The 24,149-nt window shown below is 44.9% G+C and overlaps 1 protein-coding gene across 2 annotated transcripts in view; it reads right to left on the bottom strand.

Annotated features, from left to right (window-relative positions):
- The window catches only part of LOC121006025 (protein-glutamine gamma-glutamyltransferase 6-like), an 80,635-nt gene that overhangs the window by 8,339 nt on the left and 48,147 nt on the right, over positions 1–24,149 (bottom strand). For both annotated transcript variants that reach the window (XM_040438909.1, XM_040438910.1), the window contains 6 exons: positions 20,834–20,962; positions 18,948–19,119; positions 17,702–17,837; positions 15,319–15,422; positions 10,270–10,512; positions 8,134–8,448 (listed from right to left, as the gene is read on the bottom strand). In XM_040438909.1, coding sequence (XP_040294843.1) covers positions 8,134–8,448; positions 10,270–10,512; positions 15,319–15,422; positions 17,702–17,837; positions 18,948–19,119; positions 20,834–20,962 — 1,099 coding nt within the window. The remainder of the gene's footprint in view (positions 1–8,133; positions 8,449–10,269; positions 10,513–15,318; positions 15,423–17,701; positions 17,838–18,947; positions 19,120–20,833; positions 20,963–24,149) is intronic.

Below are 24,149 nucleotides of genomic sequence, written 5' to 3'. Positions count from 1 at the left end.
AGGTCGTCGCAAGGAGTTAGTGGCACAGTCAGACAGCATGTATCGGCACCTGGGGTCAGCCAGACAGCACGCCAGTCAACGCATGCTGTTGCCACCACTAGAATGCCGTCATTGCAAAGCTCAGCAGTGTGGCATTTTTTTTGTGTGTCTGCCTCTGATAAAAGCAATGCCATTTGCAACCTGTGCCAAAAGAAACTGAGTCGTGGGAAGTCCAACACCCACCTTGGTACAACTGCTTTGCGAAGGCACATGATCTCACATCACAAACGCCTATGGGATCAACACATGAGTACAAGCAGCACACAAACTCAAAGCCACCATGCTCCTCCTGGTCCTGCATCTTCAGCCACGTCAACCACTGCTGTCCTCCCTGCCCCCTCTCAACCACCCGCCACTCCATCTCTCACCTTCAGCAGTTCCTGCTCATCTGCCCACAGTCAGGTGTCTGTCAAGGACATGTTTGAGCATAAGAAGCCAATGTCACAAAGTCACCCCCTTGCCCGGCGACTGACAGCTGGCTTGACGGAACTCTTAGCCCGCCAGCTTTTACCATACCAGCTGGTAGAGTCTGAGGCCTTCAAAAAATTTGTCGCTATTGGGACACCACAGTGGAAGGTACCCGGACGAAATTTTTTTTCATAAAAGGCAATTCCTGATATGGGACGTAACAGGGATTAAACTGATGAGAATAATACTACAGAAAATACCACTCATATCGGTGGAGGGAGCCAGCGTTTTTTTAACCATCTCCCCGTTCAAAAAATCTATTTAATAAATGGCCCCCAGATTGGGGATGTTAGAGGGATTAAACTGATGAGAATAGTACTACAGAAAATACCACTCATATCGGGTGTGACAGTAAATTGCACGGCGCAGATGCAGTCACCGTGGTTTAAAACAGAGTGGAGGGAGCCAGCGTTTTTTTAACCATCTCCCCGTTCGAAAAATCTATTCAATAAATGGCACCCAGATTGGGGACGTTAGAGGGATTAAACTGATGAGAATAGTACTACAGAAAATACCACTCATATCGGGTGTGACAGTAAATTGCACGGCGCAGACGCAGTCACCGTGGTTTAAAACAGAGTGGAGGGAGCCAGGTTTTTTTTAACCATCTCCCCGTTCGAAAAATCTATTCAATAAATGGCACCCAGATTGGGGACGTTAGAGGGATTAAACTGATGAGAATAGTACTACAGAAAATACCACTCATATCGGGTGTGACAGTAAATTGCACGGCGCAGACGCAGTCACCGTGGATTAAAACAGAGTGGAGGGAGCCAGCGTTTTTTTAACCATCTCCCCGTTCAAAAAATCTATTTAATAAATGGCCCCCAGATTGGGGATGTTAGAGGGATTAAACTGATGAGAATAGTACTACAGAAAATACCACTCATATCGGGTGTGACAGTAAATTGCACGGCGCAGACGCAGTCACCGTGGTTTAAAACAGAGTGGAGGGAGCCAGCGTTTTTTTAACCATCTCCCCGTTCGAAAAATCTATTCAATAAATGGCACCCAGATTGGGGACGTTAGAGGGATTAAACTGATGAGAATAGTACTACAGAAAATACCACTCATATCGGGTGTGACAGTAAATTGCACGGCGCAGACGCAGTCACCGTGGTTTAAAACAGAGTGGAGGGAGCCAGGTTTTTTTTAACCATCTCCCCGTTCGAAAAATCTATTCAATAAATGGCACCCAGATTGGGGACGTTAGAGGGATTAAACTGATGAGAATAGTACTACAGAAAATACCACTCATATCGGGTGTGACAGTAAATTGCACGGCGCAGACGCAGTCACCGTGGATTAAAACAGAGTGGAGGGAGCCAGCGTTTTTTTAACCATCTCCCCGTTCAAAAAATCTATTTAATAAATGGCCCCCAGATTGGGGATGTTAGAGGGATTAAACTGATGAGAATAGTACTACAGAAAATACCACTCATATCGGGTGTGACAGTAAATTGCACGGCGCAGACGCAGTCACCGTGGTTTAAAACAGAGTGGAGGGAGCCAGGTTTTTTTTAACCATCTCCCCGTTCGAAAAATCTATTCAATAAATGGCACCCAGATTGGGGACGTTAGAGGGATTAAACTGATGAGAATAGTACTACAGAAAATACCACTCATATCGGGTGTGACAGTAAATTGCACGGCGCAGACGCAGTCACCGTGGATTAAAACAGAGTGGAGGGAGCCAGCGTTTTTTTAACCATCTCCCCGTTCAAAAAATCTATTTAATAAATGGCCCCCAGATTGGGGATGTTAGAGGGATTAAACTGATGAGAATAGTACTACAGAAAATACCACTCATATCGGGTGTGACAGTAAATTGCACGGCGCAGATGCAGTCACCGTGGTTTAAAACAGAGTGGAGGGAGCCAGCGTTTTTTTAACCATCTCCCCGTTCGAAAAATCTATTCAATAAATGGCACCCAGATTGGGGACGTTAGAGGGATTAAACTGATGAGAATAGTACTACAGAAAATACCACTCATATCGGGTGTGACAGTAAATTGCACGGCGCAGACGCAGTCACCGTGGATTAAAACAGAGTGGAGGGAGCCAGCGTTTTTTTAACCATCTCCCCGTCCGAAAAATCTGTTTAATAAATGGCCCCCAGATTGGGGAGTCGGGGACGTTAGAGGGATTAAACTGATGAGAATAGTACTACAGAAAATACCACTCATATCGGGTGTGACAGTAAATTGCACGGCGCAGACGCAGTCACCGTGGATAAAAACAAAGGGGAGGGAGCCAGCGTTTTTTTAACCATCTCCCCGTTCGAAAAATCAATTCAATTGACCTTTCGGGGACCCTTGGTGTTGTACGTGGCTGGGTGGAGGAAGAAACCTTCAATGACATCACCGGGACGTGGCTAGCTTGGTATCCAACCTTGTGCAAATGGGGAGTTTGCGGTTGTGCAAATGAACTGTTTGCGGTGCATTAAAAGGGGAGTTTGGTCTGTCAATGTCTGTGATGCGGGCGTAACCCTTACACTACCTGATCGATACAACATCATACCTGATCGTATACACACACTGGATGTTTTAAAGCACGTTATTCCAAACAATTTAGGAATGTTAGTTGATTTATGCCCTTTATGGATTAAAACCCGACTCTGCGTCCACTACGTAATTTTCCATGGGAGTTTTGCCATAGATCCCCCTCCGGCATGCCACAGTCCAGGTGTTAGACCCCTTGAAACAACTTTCTCATCACTATTGTGGCCAGAAAGAGTCCCTGTGGGTTTTAAAATTCGCCTGTCTATTGAAGTCTATGGCGGTTCGCCCGGTTCGCCAGTTCGCGAACATTTGCGGAAGTTCGCGTTCGCTGTTCGCGAACTGAAAATTTTATGTTCGCGACATCACTAGCAGTAACACGCATAGGGAGTCTGCTTTGGTAGTGAAATAATACTGTGAGTCCGTATGACGTGCAGATGCCAGGTGTTGCTCTTAGAATCACTGCACACTTCACTTATTTGGGTAGTCACTGGGCCAAAACTGACCAAATAACTCACGTATGATCTCGCCTTACAGGTCAATGTTAGCGCCAGCATCAGGAGGCCACAAAGTGGCACAATGACAGAGTGTGGAGGTGGCGGCAGAAGCAGCATCAGGAGGAGGCCACAGAGTGGCTCACTGACATAGCGGAAGTGGCGGCAGCATCTGGAGGAGGCCACAGGGTGGCACAATGACAGAGTGTGAAGGTGTTGGCTCATGAGGAGGCCACAGAGTGGCACATTCACAGAGTATGGAGGTGGCAGAAGCATGAGGAAACCACAGAGTGGCCCAATGACAGAGTCTTGAGGTCGCGGCAGCATCAGGAGGATGCCACAGAGTGGCAGAATGACAGTGTGGAGGTGGCGGCAGCATTAGCAGGAGGCCACAGAGTGGAACAATGACAGAGTCTGTAGGTGGCGGCAGCATGAGGAGACCACAGAGTGGCCCAATGACAGAGTCTGGAGGTGGCTGCAGCATCAGGAGGCAACAGAGTGGCACAATGACAGAGTGTGGAGGTGGCGGCAGCAGCAGCATAAGGAGGAGGCCACAGAGTGGTAAGGCGACATAGTGTGGAGGTGGCTGTAGCATGAGGTGACAACAGAGTGGCAAGGTGACATAGTGTGGAGGTGGCAGCAGCATCAGGAGGCCACAGAGTGACAAGGTGACATAGTGTGGAGGTGGGTGGCAATACCAGTAGCAGCTGAAAATGGTGGGTGAAAGAAGGAGCACTTGGCATCAGATGTGTGGCATCAGGCGGGTGGCAGCATCAGAATAGTAGCTAGAGAAGCCAGAATAGTAGAGGCAGGAAGCCAGAAGAAACCGGTCTCTTTTGTCAAAGTGTTGGTGTGGCACCATGAATGATCTAGTCTGATGCTTTAGGAATTGGTGAGTGGAAATCCTGGCTGATCCACGCCTGATACATCTTGACAAAGGTCAGTCTCTCCACATTTTGGGTGGACCGGAGAGTTCTTCTTGGGGTAACTATGGCCCCTTGCCACACTAAACACCCGCTCTGATGCCACACTACTGGCAACGCAGGACAGCTTTTCCAGGGCAAACTCGGCCAGTTGCGGACACATATCCAGTTTGGCTGGTCAGTAGTCCAGCAGATCTTCAATGATGGCTGGCAGGGTGCACTCCAAGTATGCCACCACTTGCTGGTTCACGTTCTGCTCCAGGTCTAGATGCTGCTGCTGGTGAGTAGTTTCTTCACTATGAGGGTGAAGAAAGCCGCTCTTCAGCGACTGTAGACTCAGGCTGCTGCTGATGGAGCTGGTACTGCTCCTGTCACCCCACCCCTCCCCAGCAGCCATGGCAGTGGAACGTGAGCGCAGAGGGCCATCCTGGTCAGTCCTGCAAGAGGATGGACGATGGCGCAGATAGGCAGCGGCCAACTGTCTACAAAGGATGTCTCTATAGTAGTTCAGTTTGTCATCCCTCTCAGCCAGATGTAATCCCTCTGCTGAATGGTGACAATTCGGCTGTCACTACCCAAGCAAGTGAGTATGCAGCGGGCCATTAGTGACTCAGAGGGACTCCCTGCCTCCATCTCCACTGCATACTGCCACAATGTGCCTGGGTCACCTGCCTCGTCTTCCTCATATCCCTCTTGCTCCTCCGGCTTCACCTGCTCCTCCTCTCCTGTCACCTGTGTAGATAAACCACCCATTTTGCTACACAGTGTGACACCGCCATGCCCTGCACATGTGGTATGCTGGACGGGCACTGTGAATTGTCCCTGCAGTGGAGGCTGAGGACACGGTGGAGGATGATGAGGCAGCGGCGGACATTGCTGCTGGACCAACGGCGTGACAACGTGGAGGCAGAAGTGGTGTCACCTGGCTAAGTTGCTGGTGTGGCTGTGCAGGAACCACATTCACCCAGTGGGCCGTAAAGGACATGTATTGTCTGTGACCGTAGTTACAGCTCCACACGTTAGCGCTGCCGTGCACTTTGTGACACCGACAGGCTCAAGGACTGGCCCACCTTCTGTTCTACATGTGTGTGCAGGGCTAGTACTGCCTTTTTGGAAAATAAATTATGGCTTGGGACTCTCCACCTCGGCTCGGCACAAGCCATCAGTTCTCTCAAAGGTGCAGAGTCCACCACTTGGAAAGTGTAGGACTGCAGCACCAGCAACTTGGACATGAGCACATTCAGCTTCTGCGCCGTTGGATGAGTGCACGCATACTGTTGTCTCTTGGCAATCACTTCGGTGATCGATTGCTGTCGGAATGAGTGATGAGGAGTAGGAGGAGCAGGAGCATCTGGACCAGCAGATGATGGGAATGACAGACAGCTCCCCTCGGCTGAGGTGGTGGAGCCTTGACTGACTGAAACCGGGTGCGTGCTACTGGGTGATGCAGTGGTTGCTGAAGCAGGCTGGACCACCACATCAGAGCAACGGTTCTCCCAGGCCACTGTATGGAGACACTGCATATGTTGACGCAGAGCCGTAATGCCAACATTGGCGCTCTGGCCATGCTTCACCTTCTGACCACAAATTCTACATATGTTCACGTTCACCTCCTCCGGCAGCTTAAGAAAAAACTGCCACACTGCCGAGTAGGTGATTTTACCACCAACAATATGCACTGAATGCTACCGCCGCTGCCTCCGTGAACCCCTGCACCGCTATTTCCTGGGCAGGTAGGCTCCCGCGAAGCGGGTGGTTTTCACCCCTGGCATGTTTGGCTCCCAACATCCCACTGCTGCCACCCTTTTGACTCCTGGCCATGCTAGCGACTTGCTGGCTCCGACCCTGGCTCACGGGCAAGCTGCCACTCTCTTCTCCCGATGATGATGAAGCCCCTTCGTCACCCGGCTCCCAAGTGCGATCAGCTACATCATCATCGAGTAGTGTCTGCACGTCACTGATGTCCTCCTCAACCTTCTCTGGGTCGCAACACCAGCTCCCACACCACTCTCCTCATCACTACTTGCCTGCCTAGCAGAGGAAGCGGCGGGTGTCTCCTCCAGATCTTGGCTGGGCAGTAGCTCTAAGTTGAATTCGCAATGCGATTAATGCAGGTTAAATTAATCGCATTGCGAATTCAACGTACCACACTCTGCGTCAACTACGTAATTTTCCATGGGAGTTTTGCCATGGATCCCCCGCCGGCATGCCACAGTCCAGGTGTTAGTCCCCTTGAAACAACTTTTCCATCACTATTGTGGCCAGAAAGAGTCCCTGTGGGTTTTAAAATTAGCCTGCCTATTGAAGTCTATGGCGGTTCGCCCGGTTCGCCCATTCGCGAACATTTGCGGAAATTCGCGTCCGCTGTTCGCGAACGGAAAATTTTATGTTCGCGACATCTCTAATTGTGACAGGTGAGTTGGCATTTTCAACCCTTCATCCTGCTGGCACATATGAAAATGAGTACCTGGTCTGAGAGGAAAAGGCATCAATTCTGAGTTTTTATCTGTTCTATCTACTGAATTTTATTTTTTTCATTTCCACCTGGATAACACAGATGTGCTCCCAGCTCAGAAGTTAAATGAGTTTTCTGGTTTAGAAAGCTAAAAATGTCCATATACACTATTAGGGAATTCTGAGTTATAGACTGGTGGCCTTTATCTATTACCGAATGCAGAGAGCAGTGATAGAAGGCATCTCTTGCACTGGCAGACCTCTCCTGCCCTGGATTACACAGACAACCCATTGAATTGAATGGGCACTGTGTAATGTTTAATGTCACCTGTGGTGGCGCTGCAGGGAAACTGAACACGTAGTCCCTGCTTTATCAAGACTGGGGTTTGCTACGCCGGTCTTGATGGGTCCTGCACTGCTGGAGAAGGCATTTAATTTATGACGAGGTGCAGTCCTCCTCCGGCAGTACATGCGCCAGACTGAAATCTACTCCGTAGATTTCAGTCATGGTTTACACCAGTTTTCTACCATAAATGATGATAAATGTGACGGGGCTGATGGCTCCGCCAATATACCACCTTCATCATGCCCCCTTTTCTGAAACTGGCAAGGGCAGCATACAAATGCCACTTACGACTAAATCTAGACACGATGGTGTTTAAAAAGTCATAAAACTGTGTTTTGCCACATTTTAATGTCAAAAGCAAGGTGTAGGGGAATGATAACTCTCCCCTTTATGTTCAAGAGACCCCATTAACAAGTAGGGATTGTACAGTGCAGATGACACTTTCTAAGATATACATTTTTAAAATACATAGGGGGACATTCAGGAAGACTGGTGATTTAAACGCCTGTGGCGGTTCATCTGTCTAAGTTATGCACAGGCGCCGGCTTCTACATAACTTAGGTGGACTTTACACTTGTATAAATCTACTCCAGCTCCCCTGCTGGCGTACATTTAAACCATTTTACCACCAGGCGTACAAAGTAATAAATGAGACGGGCCTGCCCTTTTCCCCATGCACGCCACACCCCTTTTTTTAGACCTGGCGTGAGCGTCGGAAAAGGGGAAAAAGTCGCAGATTGCAGCGGAAATAACCTTTGCACTACAATATTCGACGGATATACGTCAAAAAGTGGTGTATATCTGTTAGTAAATGACCCCCATTGTTTTTCAACTTTCTAAACTATCGATTAGGTTTCATATTGTAATTCACCCATTTCAGAAATTTTTATTGTTAAAACAAAGAAACCTACCTTCATTTGGCCCCAGTTTCACAGACTGAGTGTTGGTTAGGATGTCCTTGACCAAAGCATTGGTATATACAATCGCAGAGGCGGTCAGGTTTGCTTGCAGAGTCATCTCATTAGCGCTTGTATTTTGTAGACACAGGCTGAATGTGACATCATGACCAACCTCGATGTCATTACTATATTTAAAATTGCCAGTAAAGTCAGGTTTGGGGGCTGGTTCATCGGCCGAGAATGCGACGGTGGATCTTCTCAAATCAGACTCAGTACTTGCCAGTTTGTTTTTAGCTTTTGTGAATATTTCTCTTTCTTTAGTAGAACCTGAAAAATGAACAAAATGTTTAGAATGTATTATTATTCAGTAACATGGTCCCTCTTGGCCAATCTGCTGTGAGGGATGGAATATTTTTTCCATACGGTACAGACTTCCCAATGGCGCCTCTATCTGCAGTTTTTGTGCCAATAAGTTGGTGTTATTAGGCAACTAAGGGCTCATGCAAAGGAACGTCTGCGGCCCGTGCCCGTATTGCGGCGTGCGAGCAGCACCCACTTGATTGGGTCCACAATCTGCAAGATACGGGGCAGTGTGGAGCGGAAACCCACGGAAGTGCTACTGAACGCTTTTGTGGGATTTCGGTCCATGCTTTCGCATCGCAAAAAAAATAGAACATGTTCTATTTTTTTGCTGTGCGGACTGAACCTTGCGAATCGCAGACCCATTCAAGTGAATGGGCCGGCATCCGCAAGCGGTAAGCACACGGCCGGTGCTTGTGCATTGCGGACTGCTATTTGCAGTCCGCAGCATGGAAACAGGGAACACACGTTGAATTGAATCTGTATGCATGTGTTTTTTCAGGAAACAAAATGTGTTATTTACATTTTCCCTGCAAAAAAAGCAAAATTGAATGTTATGTAATTTTTGGGGCAAAGGGTGTGGCAGTGGATGGACAATCATCTTCCATAGGGCTCACGTCCTTTCGTGATCGCTGGGGTTCCCAGTGGTCGGACCCCCAGTGGTCAAACACTTATTCCCTGTCCTGTGAATTAGGATTATGTGTTATTAGTGGCACAACCCCTTTACTGGATCCTTTAGGGCTCATGCACACAAAAGCATTTTCTTTCCGTGTCCGTTCCGGGTTTTTTTTCAGACCGTATGCGGAACCATTAATTTCAGTGGCTCCACAAAAAAAACTGAAGTTACTCCATGTGCATTCCGCTTCCGTATGTCTGTATGTTTGTTCCGCCAAAAAATAGAACATGTCCTATTATTGTTTGCATTACGGAAATGGATAGGACTGTTCTATTAGGGACCAGCTGTTCTGTTCCACAAAATACGCAGTGCACACGGACGTCATCTGTATTTTTTGTGGATCCGTTTTTGGCGGACAGCAAAATACATACGGTCGTGTTCATGAGCCCTTAAAGAGATTTAAAAAAAAACAGATACTATTGTATGCGCTCATTAGTTGTTGTTTTTTATTTTACTGGATGAAATAGCACAGAGCTACAAAAAGAACGGACAGAAACGCAAACTAGAAAAAAACATACACTTTTGGGATGTTTTGTTTCTTTTTTTTAATGTATCCATTAAAAAGCATCTGTTTCTAATGTTTCTGAGTAAAATTGAATATGCTTAATGGAAAATAGAAAATATGGTGTGAAAGAGGCCTAATAGTTATAGAGGTCACATTCCCACCTACTATAAAGTAAAGGTAGGTCCAAGCAATCTGGCAACTCAAAGATAATTTTTTTTTTATATATTTACGCTTTTTTTATATTTGCATTGTGGCTTGTCTGATTTAGAGAAACAATTTGGAAATACCCAATTAATGTACTCCAACTTGATAGAAAAGAGTTCCCTAATCAGGACCCTCAGCTATTAGTCAGAGTACACAGCTACTACAAAGAGTGTGTCTCACTCTGGAGGACCCGACATGTCCTGCGTTACACAAACAGTTCAGTGATGTCAAATAGAACAGTGTAATGCTTTATTTGCCCTGTGGTGGCGCTGCAGGGAAATGTTCCACTAGTTACCAGGTTACCCTGCCGATAACAGCTGCATCTTGTGAGTCCCTGCAGTTTATCTTTAAAGAACCTTTCTAACAGAAAGGAATTGTCCACAATTGAATACAAAGTCCTTACCTTCAGCATATTTATAATTGCCTGTTACATCCACACGCTCATCTGAATTGATGGCCTTGGTGCTGGTTAATCTTCCTACTGAGCGTGTGTTTGAGCTAATTTTCTTCTTGGAATTATCAGGAGAGATCAACCAGTCAATTACGTCAGCATTCATTTCAGAAAATACAAAAGGGGCGTCATAATCAAGGTCCACCTCTCCCTCTTTAATGGCCTTCACTGAGCAGGGTCCAAGACGATATAACCCTATGACAGAAAGATCTCATTAGCGATTGATAGAGTTGGCAGTAAAACACATTGCTGCATTAGGAGACCCAATTCTACCCATCCAATTGCTACCCAATTCGGGGACTGGAAAATAGTAGCTAGCCTTACATTTAAAGGGAACCTGTCACCGGGATTTTGGGTATAGAGCTGAGGACATGGGTTGCTAGATGGCCACTAGCACATCCGCAATACCCAGTCCCCATAGCTCTGTGTGCTTTTATTGTGTAAAAAAAACGATTTGATACATATGCAAATTAACCTGAGATGAGTCCTGTATCAAATCGTTTTTTTCACACAATAAAAGCACACAGAGCTATGAGGACTGGATATTGCGGATGTGCTAGCGGCAATCTAGTAACCCATGTCCTCAGCTCTATACCCAAACTCCTGGTGACAGGTTCCCTTTAAGGGTTTCACCCATATCAGACATTGATAACATATGGCTTGGATATGCCATCAATGTCGGATAGGTGCGGGTCCAATATCTCCATTCACCAGTATAGGACTTCAAAAAACTGCAGAACGCACTCCCTTAGCTTTTTTCGAAACTCCCGTAGTGATAAATGGAGAGCATGTCTCACATGTGCTGTGTGCTCTACTTTAATTCGGAGGCAGGAGCAGGTTCCAGAAGTGGATCTGACACTTACCTGACAATGATGGAATATCATAGCAACATGCCATCAGTGTCTGAGATGGGCCAACCCCTTTTAATCATAGCCTGTGTAGTACCTTTTTCTCATCTAGTGTAATTATAAGCACCAGACAGTATGGTACCCAAGTCAAAGAGTCATATGGTCAATGGGCCATACAATATAAAACCACCATAAAGTGCTGAAATAATGCTAACATACAGTGACCAAATAAGAACCCCATAAATGAAGTAATCTAATAGCGGAAATATGTAATGTCTAAATGAAACCATACAGTTAATGTAAAGGCTTGTGGTGGCCACATTCTCTTGGCGCAAAGCCACTTATACAAAGGAAGAGTCCTCCCTTAAGAAGTTAGGAGAGCAGGATTATTTAGATCAGAGTTGGACAACCTTTTCTGGTCTGAGGGCCGGATTCTCAGACTAAACCAATTCCAAGGGCTGCAATAAAACTTTAAGGAAATGTGTTATCAACATTTTTTTCTGCCAGTTAAAACCAGATAGTGACACATTTTCTTCTTATCTTTTCTTATTTTCTTATTACAATTTTTTTTTAAATTCTATTTTCTGAACGCGATTATGGGGGCGGCCATCTTGCCTGAGCTGTTTGTAACAGCATTTACAAAGCATGAAGAAAATTACTTTATGGCAGCCCCATGGTCCATAGACACAATGGTCAGGAGGAGACCTCATTGACTTCTATAGGAGAGTTTTCTAGGCATGCTCTGTGACCTGTGCAGAGGTCATTGTACAGGGACAGAATAGATAAGCTCTGACAATCACCCATTGTGAATGGTGGATCATGTGTCATCTGTCATTCTAACCCTGCCTGTAATGATCTCACCTCTGTGTATAGATAAGCAGGTAACTGCAGTAAAGTGATCTGTTTAGACCAAGAAGTGGTGCCTATTCTTAAGCTTAGTGGTCAGTGCGAAAACTGCAGGATTTTATGTTTTTTGTTTAAATAGATATTGACATGGAAAATTAAAAACAACATCAAATAACATCAACAAAAGTTCTACAAAAATATGTTAAACATAAAAATGTGATTTAACCCTTTCGCTGTAGGGATAGGCAAACATAGAAACATAGAATGTGTCGGCAGATAAGAACCATTTGGCCCATCTAGTCTGCCCAATATACTGAATACTATGGATAGCCCTTGGCCCTATCTTATATGAAGGATAGCCATATGCCTATCCCATGCACGCTTAAACCCCTTCACTGTATTTGCAGCTACCACTTCTGCAGGAAGGCTATTCCATGCATCCACTACTCTCTCAGTAAAGTAATACTTCCTTATATTACTTTTAAACCTTTGCCCCTCTAATTTAAAACTGTGTCCTCTTGTGGTAGTTTTTCTTCTTTTAAATATGCTCTCCTCCTTTACCGAGTTGATTCCCTTTATGTATTTAAAAGTTTCTATCATATCCCCTCTGTCTCTTCTTTCTTCCAAGCTATACATGTTAAGGTCCTTTAACCTTTCCTGGTAAGTTTTATCCTGCAATCCATGTACTAGTTTAGTAGCTCTTCTCTGAACTCTCTCTAAAGTATCTATATCCTTCTGGAGATATGGCCTCCAGTACTGCGCACAATACTCCAAGTGAGGTCTCACCAGTGTTCTGTACAGCGGCATAAGCACTTCACTCTTTCTACTGCTTATACCTCTCCCTATACATCCAAGCATTCTGCTGGCATTTCGTGCTGCCCTATTACATTGTCTTCCCACCTTTAAGTCTTCTGAAATAATTACTCCTAAATCCCTTTCCTCAGATACTGAGGTCAGGACATGTCGCCCGGTCGCACTTGTGGTGGTAATTAAAGGCTTTAGATGCTGTGATCAAGTGAGAATGCTTTCGGGAGTGTTACCGGCATCCCCTGTTGCCAAAGGGGATGCCGGTAATTGATTCGAATGGGCTCAGCCTCGCTGAAGAGGATGAGAACATTCAAATAGCAATTCTTATTTTGACCACCAGATGGCAGGCCAACATAAGAAATAAGCAATTCTCAACAATAAGTCCAGTTTAAAAATACATGATTATTCAAAATTAAAAAATACATTTTGTAGGCTCTTATATGAGCTTCAAAATCCTTACAAAACATTTTAAAAAACTGTTAAAAAATATATAAAAAAAAAAAAGTTTAAATAACCCCCTTTCCGTATAATAAAAATATAAATACCTAAATAACAAAAAATATAAACATCATAGATATCACTGTGACCGAAAACGACCGTACTAAAAAATATAAAAAATATTTTTCCAATACGGCAAATGGCATAACGGAAAAAAGGGTCAAAATGGCCAATTTGCCATTTTTTCATTGCTTCTCTTACCTGAAAAAATGTTATAAAATATGATCAAAATCTCACACAAACTTCAAAATGATATCTATAAAAACGAAAGATTGTCTCTCAAAAAATGGCCCCCACATAGCTCAGTAGATATAACTATAAAAAAGTGATGGGTGTCAGAATAAGGTAATGTAAAATTTTTTTTTTTTTTTTAAGTTTACATTTATTTTTACACTATTTATACATAAAAAACCTATACATATAGGGTATCGTTGTAATTGTACTGACCCAAAGAATGAGGGGCGTGGATCAGTTTTGCCGCAAACCGAACGCCGGGCAAACAAAACCCGTAAAAAGTTGGAGGAATTGCGTTTATTTTCCGATTCCACCCCATTTGGAATTTTTTTTTTACCGCTTCCCAATACATTTTATGCCATAATTAATGGTGGCATTAAAAAGTACAACTTGTCCCGCAAAAAAATAAGAACTCATACAGCTATGTGAACGGAAATATAAAAAAGTTATGGCTCAAAGAATATAGGGAAGAAAAATGAAAATGAAAAAATCTCTGATATCCTAAGGGTTAAACAATAGGTCATTTTCTGATGACACATTTCATTAAAGGAGTATTACTTTCTGAGAAGTTTGTGGCATATCAAAATATATATGTTGATGTCAGCTGCACTTCCAAGAGACCCACATATTGAGAGATAGGGGACTATCTTCTCTCCTGTTTGAGTTTTATTACTCCCATAAGCTACAACAAAGACAGCTGCATGCATGACCATTTCTCCACCTCATCTACACCTTTCTAGAGTGCTACCCACCGGACAGGAGACCCCCATGCTGCTTATATATGTTGGTCCGAGAGATGATAGGGTATGGTTGGCATTAGGAATGGAACTTATGATTCCTTTCCGCTCTTCTTGGTGGGAGTGGACTGGACCGACTTCCTGGCAGGAGGGGGAGCTCTAGAGGGCTCTAGGGAGTTCGCTTAGCAAACTTGGAGTGAGGGAGCTCTAAGGGCCCTGGGACTATGAAAACAGCTTGTCTGTGAGGACCACTATACCAGGGAGACTGCAGAGTCTCAGGCCACCAGAAGAACTGCAATCTGCATCGTACAAAATCAGCAGAGTAATCAGCACTACTGCTATACAAACTCTGCTGCAAGGTGAGGGGATAACAAGTTAAGACACCCAACACCACAGTTCAGGATGGGCAAACCTGAAAGCCTGCATTATATAGTGGATACCTACAGCTACAGGTGTCAATTCATAGACATAGTGAAGAGGAATCAGGAAAGAGAGAGAGACTTTGTCAACTAGCATACTTCTGAGTATCTCAATTACCTTCTAATCAGCCACCATGCCTCATCATCTGGTGACAGACTCTGCACCTTGTACCTACTATTGCTGGATTTACCGCAAGTTATCCTTTGCATTCAGTAAAGTAAGTTGTTTGATGTACTCCCATGTCCACCTGATTCCATTAGTCCATCTTTTCACTGCACTGAATCCCGGGGAATTGGTGGCAAGATGGAGTACACTGTGAAACAACATCTCATCAGGACCACTGCCACTCCCGTCCTCTGCACCGACTCCTCAGGGGTTCACCACAACTGCCCCATTAGCACTTACTTATCTCTGCTCCCAAGACATGTGATGCGTCTCATTTTTGTGGCATGAAAAATACATGTGAGCACCCACTGGATACGACCAAACATGTCTTGTGATCAGATGTGATTGGGGGCCACACAGAATAGCTTCACGAGCTGCAGGTTGCGCACCACTGGCTTAGATAAACTGTTACTAGATATCGGATCACAGAATATACATAATTGTACCTTTGCTTGGTTCCTGTGGAGTGGCGTCCAAAACCTGCCAGCCATCATAATCAGAGCCAATGTCACTCCTGACAAACCAAGATTCATTCCATACATGAAAATTCCTGTTAATGCAGAACATAATTCTCGGTGACACATCGGTTCATAAACTCAAAAATACATTATTTTGATGCTTTTATATCCTCAGTTTTATGCAGGCACATTGCATATCCAAAATGGATTTATTCATCAGAACAGCATGGCCAGGTCCACGGCTCTAGATCTGTGGTGTGCCACTGTGTAGCTTTCAATTAGCCGATAGCTACATGGTTGGCAATGGTTGTACACGGGATAACATTTTTCCCATGGCTTTACTTATTATTTCACCTATGGTCTCAGGTGTCTACCATATGGACAGTATCACAGCTAATAGGTTCTGAAGCAGATATTGGTTTGCAACTTACCGTACTTACTGGATATTTGGACTCATATCCTTTACAGAAGAGCATTTTATAACCTGGGACATAGACATATCATAGGGCCTCATAGCAAAAGTTAGTGTGGGTCCCCCGTGGGTCTGTCTGCTCCCATTCTGATCAATTTGCATTTTTTTAATTCAGTGGAGTAATTTATTAATAAAAATAAAAAGTTGTGCACCGGTAAATATACCACTCAATCTGAACACCATATTTCCTAATACAATTAGGCCAGACAAATTGCATAAATATGCAGTGACCCAGTGGATCACTGCTGAAAGTGAATTGCTTTTCAGGAGTTAAATGTTGTGATTTAATGATAAAAGCACTTATCCCAAATGGTTATGTATGGACAACAAACAGTTAATATTGGCAGTCTTAGCTTAGTTTTTAGGGAGATGGTCTTGTTCCATCCCTTGGCTACTGTTTAAACAATGATAGAAATGGCTGCAGCTCTCACCTCTGACTTTAATCCACGAAGCACGGAAAAAAGGCCAGAACGGGGCCTAATAGAATATCCAATAGAAAGAGAGAATCCAGCTTCTTGTGGAGTAAAAAATGGTTCTTTATTGGCTCATTGGCTACTGTGAGTATTAGCTTGTTTATTGCAACCAAGTGGGCCTGGACATTGACTCCACCATCCTTCATCCTCTGGCTCTGACTTCTGCCCTCCTGCCTTGCAACCTGCCAACTGTTCTCCATCAAGGGGGAAACTCCCTAGAGCAGTCATGGTGAACCTTTTAGAGACCAAGTGCCCAAACTGCAACCCTACCACCCACTTATTTATCGCAAAGTGCCAACACTGCAATGGCAATGAATACCAATATAGTATATCTTCCATGTAATTTATCTATAATAACCTGCCAACATTCAATGAGCTGCCTGTGCTGTTCATAGTGCGCCCTGCGCTGATGAATGGCAGGAAAAGTCTAAGGCATATTGGTACACCATAGACTTTTCCCAGGGTGCGGGTGCCCACAGAGAGGGCTCTGAGTTCCCGTGCCATAGGTTCGCCACCACTGCCCCTGAGGATCAAGGTGTGTCCCGAGGGAAGAACGCATGTGCCCTCCAATCAATGCATGGCCCTAGAGAGCGTTAGAATGAGGACAGTCGCTGTAAACTACCATCACTCCTTTCAGTGTCACAACTACCACTCCCCTCTTCCTAGCTCTCCCCCCGCTACAAATACATTGCTAAAGCTCCCTCATACAGCTCTAAACATTCTGCTTCCCCTTATGTAAAACAAGGTACCTACAGCCACCACAAGGGGGAGCTCAGTGCATAAGGCTTTAAACAGTTACCATTCAATGCAATGGAAACTGTAAAAATCTCTTTGCACTGAGCACCCGTTGTAGTGACTGATGGCAAATGCAATATTTTTTCTATCTGGAACAGAAGAAATAGATCAGTGCCAGGCTGCCTCTCAACCTAATCCCCGTAGCAGTAACATGGAATGCCCCCATGTTCAGTACGCCACTGTATACTACAATGATTGTTTACTGTAAAGGACCTAGTATTATATAAAATGCACAAGAATCAAAGAAGGTCCTCTCCAGACAGATATGGCAACTCTCCCCGAACATCCATGAGGCTCCTGGAAAAAGGGGAGACATTCCAGACTTCCAGAAAAGCTGGGGGCTGCTTTGTTCCAGACGTAGCAGTATGTGGTGTCGGAATGCAGCTTCATCAGACGCAGTGACCAAATGTGCATTTTGGGGGGTGGGTCATGTCAAAAGAGGGTCTGAGAAAAGGGACGTGTCAATGTCCCAAAAGATTTCCCTACTTCCTCACAGATCCCAACTATCAAGTATGATTTTATCCCACATGATATTATCGTACTGCAATACAGTGGCATATTATAGCAGCATTCCATCCCTTTATATGGTGAGAATACCCTTTAAATGCTTGACATTTCCTGTTCTTCTTACCATATGCTGTCAGCTGTTTCTTCAGATTCAACTCCATCCTTATCAAAATAGCGGTCGATAGTGAGACTCTGATCTGTATCATGAGCTGAGGCAAAATTTGTGATGACTCGTGTGGGTATACCAAGACATCTTAGCACTAAATCAAGACATGGACAGAACAGGTTAATATCTTAGCCACTCACACGATAACCATGCTGGTGAAAAAGCTTCCAGAATTTCCTAACAGCGAACTCCTGCCTCCAACTTTTCAGACCCTGGGGGAGGCAGCTGCATAGGGTGCAACCGCCGTCCCTTGATTAATTGGCAGGAGCACCTGGCTGGAACATGCTGGAGGGTGCGCCCACGCTATATGCATGTATATTGGTTATATATGTTATGTTTATAGGAGCATTTAATTTTTTTTTTTTAACCCTTAGAGGACCGAATGGGCAGTACCCCAGAATAGTGTGATTGTAAATTGTTGTGATGTTGTATTAAGTGAAACGTTCTGATTTGCTGTATTTGTATACCCAACACTATTGATGGATAAGTCAGGGTTAACACCGTGACTCAGTCCCCTTAGATCGCCAGGAGATATACCTGGGTCCGCCCCTGTTCAGAGGTAGACAGTTTTGTTCTGTGCTAGCTGAGGAACAGCAATCCCCACCAGGGTTTGCCCACCATTCACTGCACGGCCCTAGGAAGCTTTGGTGTGAGTGTTGCCACTGTGATCTGTTTGTACAGCTACCTGTGCCAGAGTTACTACTACTCCCATCCCCCATTCTCCTCTCCTGGGCCCAGTGCAAACGTGTATTACTTATGTCCAGTATGTGTGTCTAGGTGTGTCTAGGTAGTATGTGTCACCCTCTTATGCAGCCAAGAGCCCCATCGGATGGGGCCCCGACCTCATTTATGTGTGAGACCGATTCTCATTAAAGGGATTGTACAGGATTGAAATAATATGGATGGATGTTGTCTAGTAATGTAGCTAAGCTCTGTTGACGTGAAGGGGGCTGAGATGTAATATCAGACACAACCTGTGGGCAGGCGTGGCACTGTATTTGGAAAAACGCAGTCATGTTTTTTCCGATTCTGTACAGCCCATTTAGCAGACATAGCTGCTCTGTTCACATTGCTTTTGAGCCTTCGCCCAGTGCTATATATCTCGAGGATTGAGCGACAACTACCTCAGAGGGTTATCACGCATACCCTCTAATATATATGCAGCTCTTAACTTTCCGGTGAGAGTGCTGGGATGTATACAGACCTGTACAGAGTACACCCGCATAGACCCAACATTGCCCAAATCGAACAGGTCCATTATTCTTCCACTGGCGGAGGATGTCAGTGCTTCCATTCCATTTTGTAGGTCTCTCTCCTCCTGTATAGTCCGCACTCCAGTTCCCCACAATGACTCCATTGTCATTCTGGCTGTTAATCTGAACATAATACACATACAGAAGTGACAAAGATCCCCCAAGTCAGAATGGACAGTGACTGTCATTGAGCGAATCGACGTTCACGAAGTGGACTTCAATCTGAATTTCAGGGAAAATTAGATTCATCGCGAAGCCGAATTTTCTCGTGCTTCGTGGTAATAAATCTATTTTCCCTAAAATGGCGGCAAAAGAAAAAAAAAAATCATACTCCCCTCATACATTTGCACAAGAAGAGTCTGCCATGCCCATCTTGATTGAAAATCCTGTGAGAAATCCCATGCGCGGTGATGTATGATGTCACCACGCCGGCCAGTGTGATGACGTCATCATGCACCACAAGAGATTTCACACTGGATCTTCAATCAACTTGGTCGCGGCGGACTCTTCGCGAGCAAATGGAAAAGGTGAGTATTTAAAAAAAATATTTAAACAGATTAACCCCTGACAGACCTCATTTGACATCTCAGATGCCGTGATCAGCGATGAATGCGGCATCTTAGGGGTTCAATGACAGGGGGCAGCACCATTGCCGTTCTCTGTCATTTAGCCCGCTACTCACAAAGAAATGCGGTTAGTGAAGAAGTAATTCGTCACAAAGCAAAGTTCTTTGTGAAATTCAGCTAAACCGTTGAATCGATTTTTAGAGACCATACTTCACCCATACTTATTTAAGCAGTAAGAAGGAACTTCCTTAGAATGCAAAATGTCAAAAGAACATGAAATTGATATCAAGCGGTCATGCCATAAAAAATATTCTACATTTTGCAAACCAGGACCTGTATCTGAATACTTTTGTAATTGCATGTAATTAAAAATGTTGAATTGCTACTGTTATTCAATAAAATGTATCTGTATAGCGCCACCTGCTGTTTGTTCTTGTCCTTATTTCTCTGTCTACCTTACTGAGGTGGTCACACAAGCTCAGTTTAAATCTTCATATGCCCTCAGCCATATCTTCTGTTGGAAGATATGGCAGTTACAGGGAGGGAAAGGACATGGCTTCTGAGAAAGGAAACCCCACCTGAGCTGCAGTAGAGAGGACATACCTCCTGAAAAAGGACATGCCCCCTGAGCGGCCGTCCTGAATTAAATTTAGCAGAACAATTGGGGCAATGAATGGGGAGATCTCCGGATCCATGTGAGGTACAGGGCTGGTTCTACATCAGTCATAGCATAACACATTTAAGGCCTCCTGCACTCGAACGTGTGCGCCCCGCGGCCGTGCTGCGGCCCGCAAAATGCACTAACACAGACCGTGGGGCAGGCGCAGCGGATCGCAGACCCATTCACTTTAATGGGTCTGTGATCCGCCTGTTCCGCAAAAAGATAGGACATGTTCTATCTTTTTGCGTAACGGAAGTACGGGACGAAACCCCATGGAAGCACTCCGTAGTGCTTCCGTAGGGTTTCGTTCCGTGCTTCCGTTCCGCATCTCCGGATTGCACACGGAACGGTGCCCGTGTATTGCGGATCCGCAAATGCGGTCCGCAATACGGCAACGGGACACCTACGGTCGTGTACAGGAGGCCTAAAGGATATTTGAGATTGGCAAGTGTGAAACATAAAAAAATAAATAAAAGGAGTCTTGGGAAGTGATCTTCATACTGAAATGAGTATGAAAATTTTGTCACATCGTCTTGTCACAATTGGTTCAGAAGCTAGTCTTAGCGGCCAATGTAGGTTCTCATATAGATATAAGTTATAAGATCCTTACCATGGCACTTAGCACTCTCGCCACATGGACTGGGTCATGTCTCAGAGTCACCTCTTTTTTTGGATCCCTTTTATAGTCAATACTACTGTCTAGTATTTTTAAAGTGATGTTCAAAATATCGTCTTCACACTGCAAATTAATAAAAAAAATACATTTTTCTGGCCCGAGAGAAAAGCAATACGACTACAGAAAAAAAAACACAACACACCCAAGAGGTTCGGAAAGCTATACGGACCCCCCAGGGATGCACCTGGCCTTTCTGCTGCCTGAGGCGAAAACTCAAACGGCGCCCCCCCCCCTCTTCCCAATGCTAATTTCTTAACCTAACCCCTTCCCTTCAGCCCATGGCCCTTTGGCTGCCCCCTCTTTCCCCGACCTGGTGCTGCCTCAGGCGATCGCCTCACCTGGCCTCATTGGTGGTGCACCCCTGGGACCCTCCAGTCAGTACTGACACTAGAACAGTATGGATGCCACATGAATCCAGGATCTCTGTTTGACCATTAGGGTGTCATTTGTGGAGACTCTGCTTTTGGTCTGCTTTTTTCTCTCCCTGCAACAATGCCATTCTTGCTAATGGGTTGTGTCTGGAATTGCTGCCTTCACTTGAATGGAGCTAAGCTGCAATACCAGACCCGGACAGATTCAAGAGTGGCGCTATTTATTAAAACTTTTTGAGCTCATTTTGAGCTCATATAACCCTTTAAGGTAAAAGGATATAAGTGTGCAGTATAAATCCTGCGATCCTAAGGGTATGTTCACATCTGCATCGGAGGCTCTGTTGCAAATTCTGTTAAAAATGCAGGTCAAAATAGCACAACGTGGGCTACAGTATCCAATAAAATGAAGAGTTTTCTAGTGGAGCGTTTTTTTTTGCAGTAAATTGCTGGTTTTTGTAATGCAAACCTGATGGATACCATTATAGTCAGTAGGCCCACTGTGCATCGCTCGTTTCCATCACTTCACGGAAACATAATTTCAATTATTTTCTTTGTTCTGATCGTTTTTAAGGCCGTCTGTCACCACCATATGGCCATATACAGTGCTTACATGGCTCTGTAGCACACCTATACAGGATTGTAATGGTACCTTTGTTCTTTTCTTTAGACTTGCAGAAGCTGGAAAAACGATGTATCATTCATATGCAAATGAGCACTCGCAAGTGCCCAGGGGCGGCGTTCACTGTGTAGGTGCCCAGGCTGCCCTGCCTTTTTTTATTGTTTCCATGCCCTAGCCTCTGCCTATGCCCGCCCTCCTATTCCTATTCCTTTGCGTCATCCTTAGGTCCGGCGGAGATCCCGTACCTGCGCACTACCTCACCTGGCCGGCAAACGCCACATTGCCGCTGGTTTTGCGCCGTTCGCCGGCGCATGCGCAGTAGTTAAAGCGATGCAGTGCCAACAATGGGCATCACAGTGTGCATGCCCCGGCCCAGTGATGCAGTGCGCAGGCACGGGATCTCGGCCGGACTGAAGAATGACGCAAGGGAATAGGAGGGCGGGCATAGGCAGGGGCTGGGGCGGGGAAACAGTGAAAAAAGGCAGGGCAGCCTGGGCACCAACACAGTGAACGCCGCCCCTGGGCACTTCCGAGTGCTCATTTGCATATGAATCAAAGTTAGTTTTTCCAGCTTCTGCAAGTGAAAATAAAAAGACAAAGGTACCATTACATTCATGTATAGGTGTGCTACAGAGCCATGTAAGCACTGTATATGGCCATATGGAGGTGACAGACTCCCTTTAATGGAACAGAACAACGGAAATAAGAGGTGTGAACAGAGCTTAAAGGGGTTGTCTCACTTCAGCAAGTGGCATTTATCATGTAGAGAAAGTTAATACAAGGCACTTAGAAACATAGAATGTGTCGGCAGATAAGAACCATTTGGCCCATCCAGTCTGCCCAATATACTGAATACTATGGATAGCCCCTGGCCCTATCTTATATGAAGGATGGCCTTATGCCTATCCCATGCATGCTTAAACTCCTCCACTGTATTTTCAGCTACCACTTCTGCAGGAAGGCTATTCCATGCATCCACTACTCTCTCAGTAAAGTAATACTTCCTGATATTACTTTTAAACCTTTGCCCCTCTAATTTAAAACGATGTCCTCTTGTGGTAGTTTTTCTTCTTTTAAATATTCTCTCATCTTTTACCTTGTTGATTCCCTTTATGTATTTAAAAGTTTCTATCATATCCCCTCTGTCTCGTCTTTCTTCCAAGCTATACATGTTAAGGTCCTTTAATCTTTCCTGGTAAGTTTTATCCTGCAATCCATGTACCAGTTTAGTAGCTCTTCTCTGAACTGTCTCCAAAGTATCGATATCCTTCTGGAGATATGGTCTCCAGTACTGAGCACAATACTCCAGATGAGGTCTCACTAGTGCTCTGTAGAGCGGCATGAGCACCTCCCTCTTTATACTGGTAATGCCTCTCCCTATACACCCCAGCATTCTGCTGGCATTTCCTGCTGCTCTATGACATTGTCTGCCTACCTCTAAGTCTTCTGAAATAATGACCCCTAAATCCCTTTCCTCAGATACTGAGGTTAGGACTGTATCACTGATTTTATATTCTGCTCTTGGGTTTTTACGCCCCAGGTGCATTATCTTGAACTTATTAACATTAAATTTTAGTTGCCAGATTTTTGACCATTCCTCTAGTTTTCCTAAATCCTTTTCCATTTGGTGTATCCCTCCAGGAACATCAACCCTGTTACAAATATTTGTGTCATCAGCAAATAATACTACTGTATTGTGATTTTCCATATTGCTTCCTTTGCTGGCTGGATTCATTTTTCCATCACATTATACACTGCTCGTTTCCATGGTTACGACCACCCTGCAACCCATCAGCAGTGGCTGTGCTTGCACACTATAGGAAAAAGTGCCGACCTCTCTGGTGGCTGGGAGCGCACTTAGGCTGGTGCTTTTTTCTATAGTGTGCAAGCACGGCCACCACTGATTACAAGGTGGTCTTAACAATGGAGATGAGCAGTGTATAATGTAACAGAAAAATGAATCCAGCCAGCAAAGAAAGCAATATGGACAATCACAATACATTAGTAAGTGGCTTGTATTAACTTCCTCTACATGATAAATGCCGTTTACTGAAGTGGGACAACACCTTTAACATTTGTTCTTGTGTGTGCTTCAACCATCTGCCACCCACTTCATCCACACAAAACACCTAAGCAAGGCCGTCCCAACATCAGACTGTGCCCTGAGGTAAGAACGCGTGCTCCCACCATTCACTGCACGGCCCTAGGAAGCCTTGGTGTGAGGGTTGCCACTGTGCTTTGCCTCACTATATAAACCAAC

The sequence above is a fragment of the Bufo bufo genome, chromosome 6, assembly GCF_905171765.1.
Source record: "Bufo bufo chromosome 6, aBufBuf1.1, whole genome shotgun sequence".
In the NCBI taxonomy this organism is placed as follows: Eukaryota; Metazoa; Chordata; class Amphibia; order Anura; family Bufonidae; genus Bufo; species Bufo bufo.
Note: the sequence above shows the minus strand (reverse complement) of the source record. Positions and strands in the feature narration are given on the sequence as shown.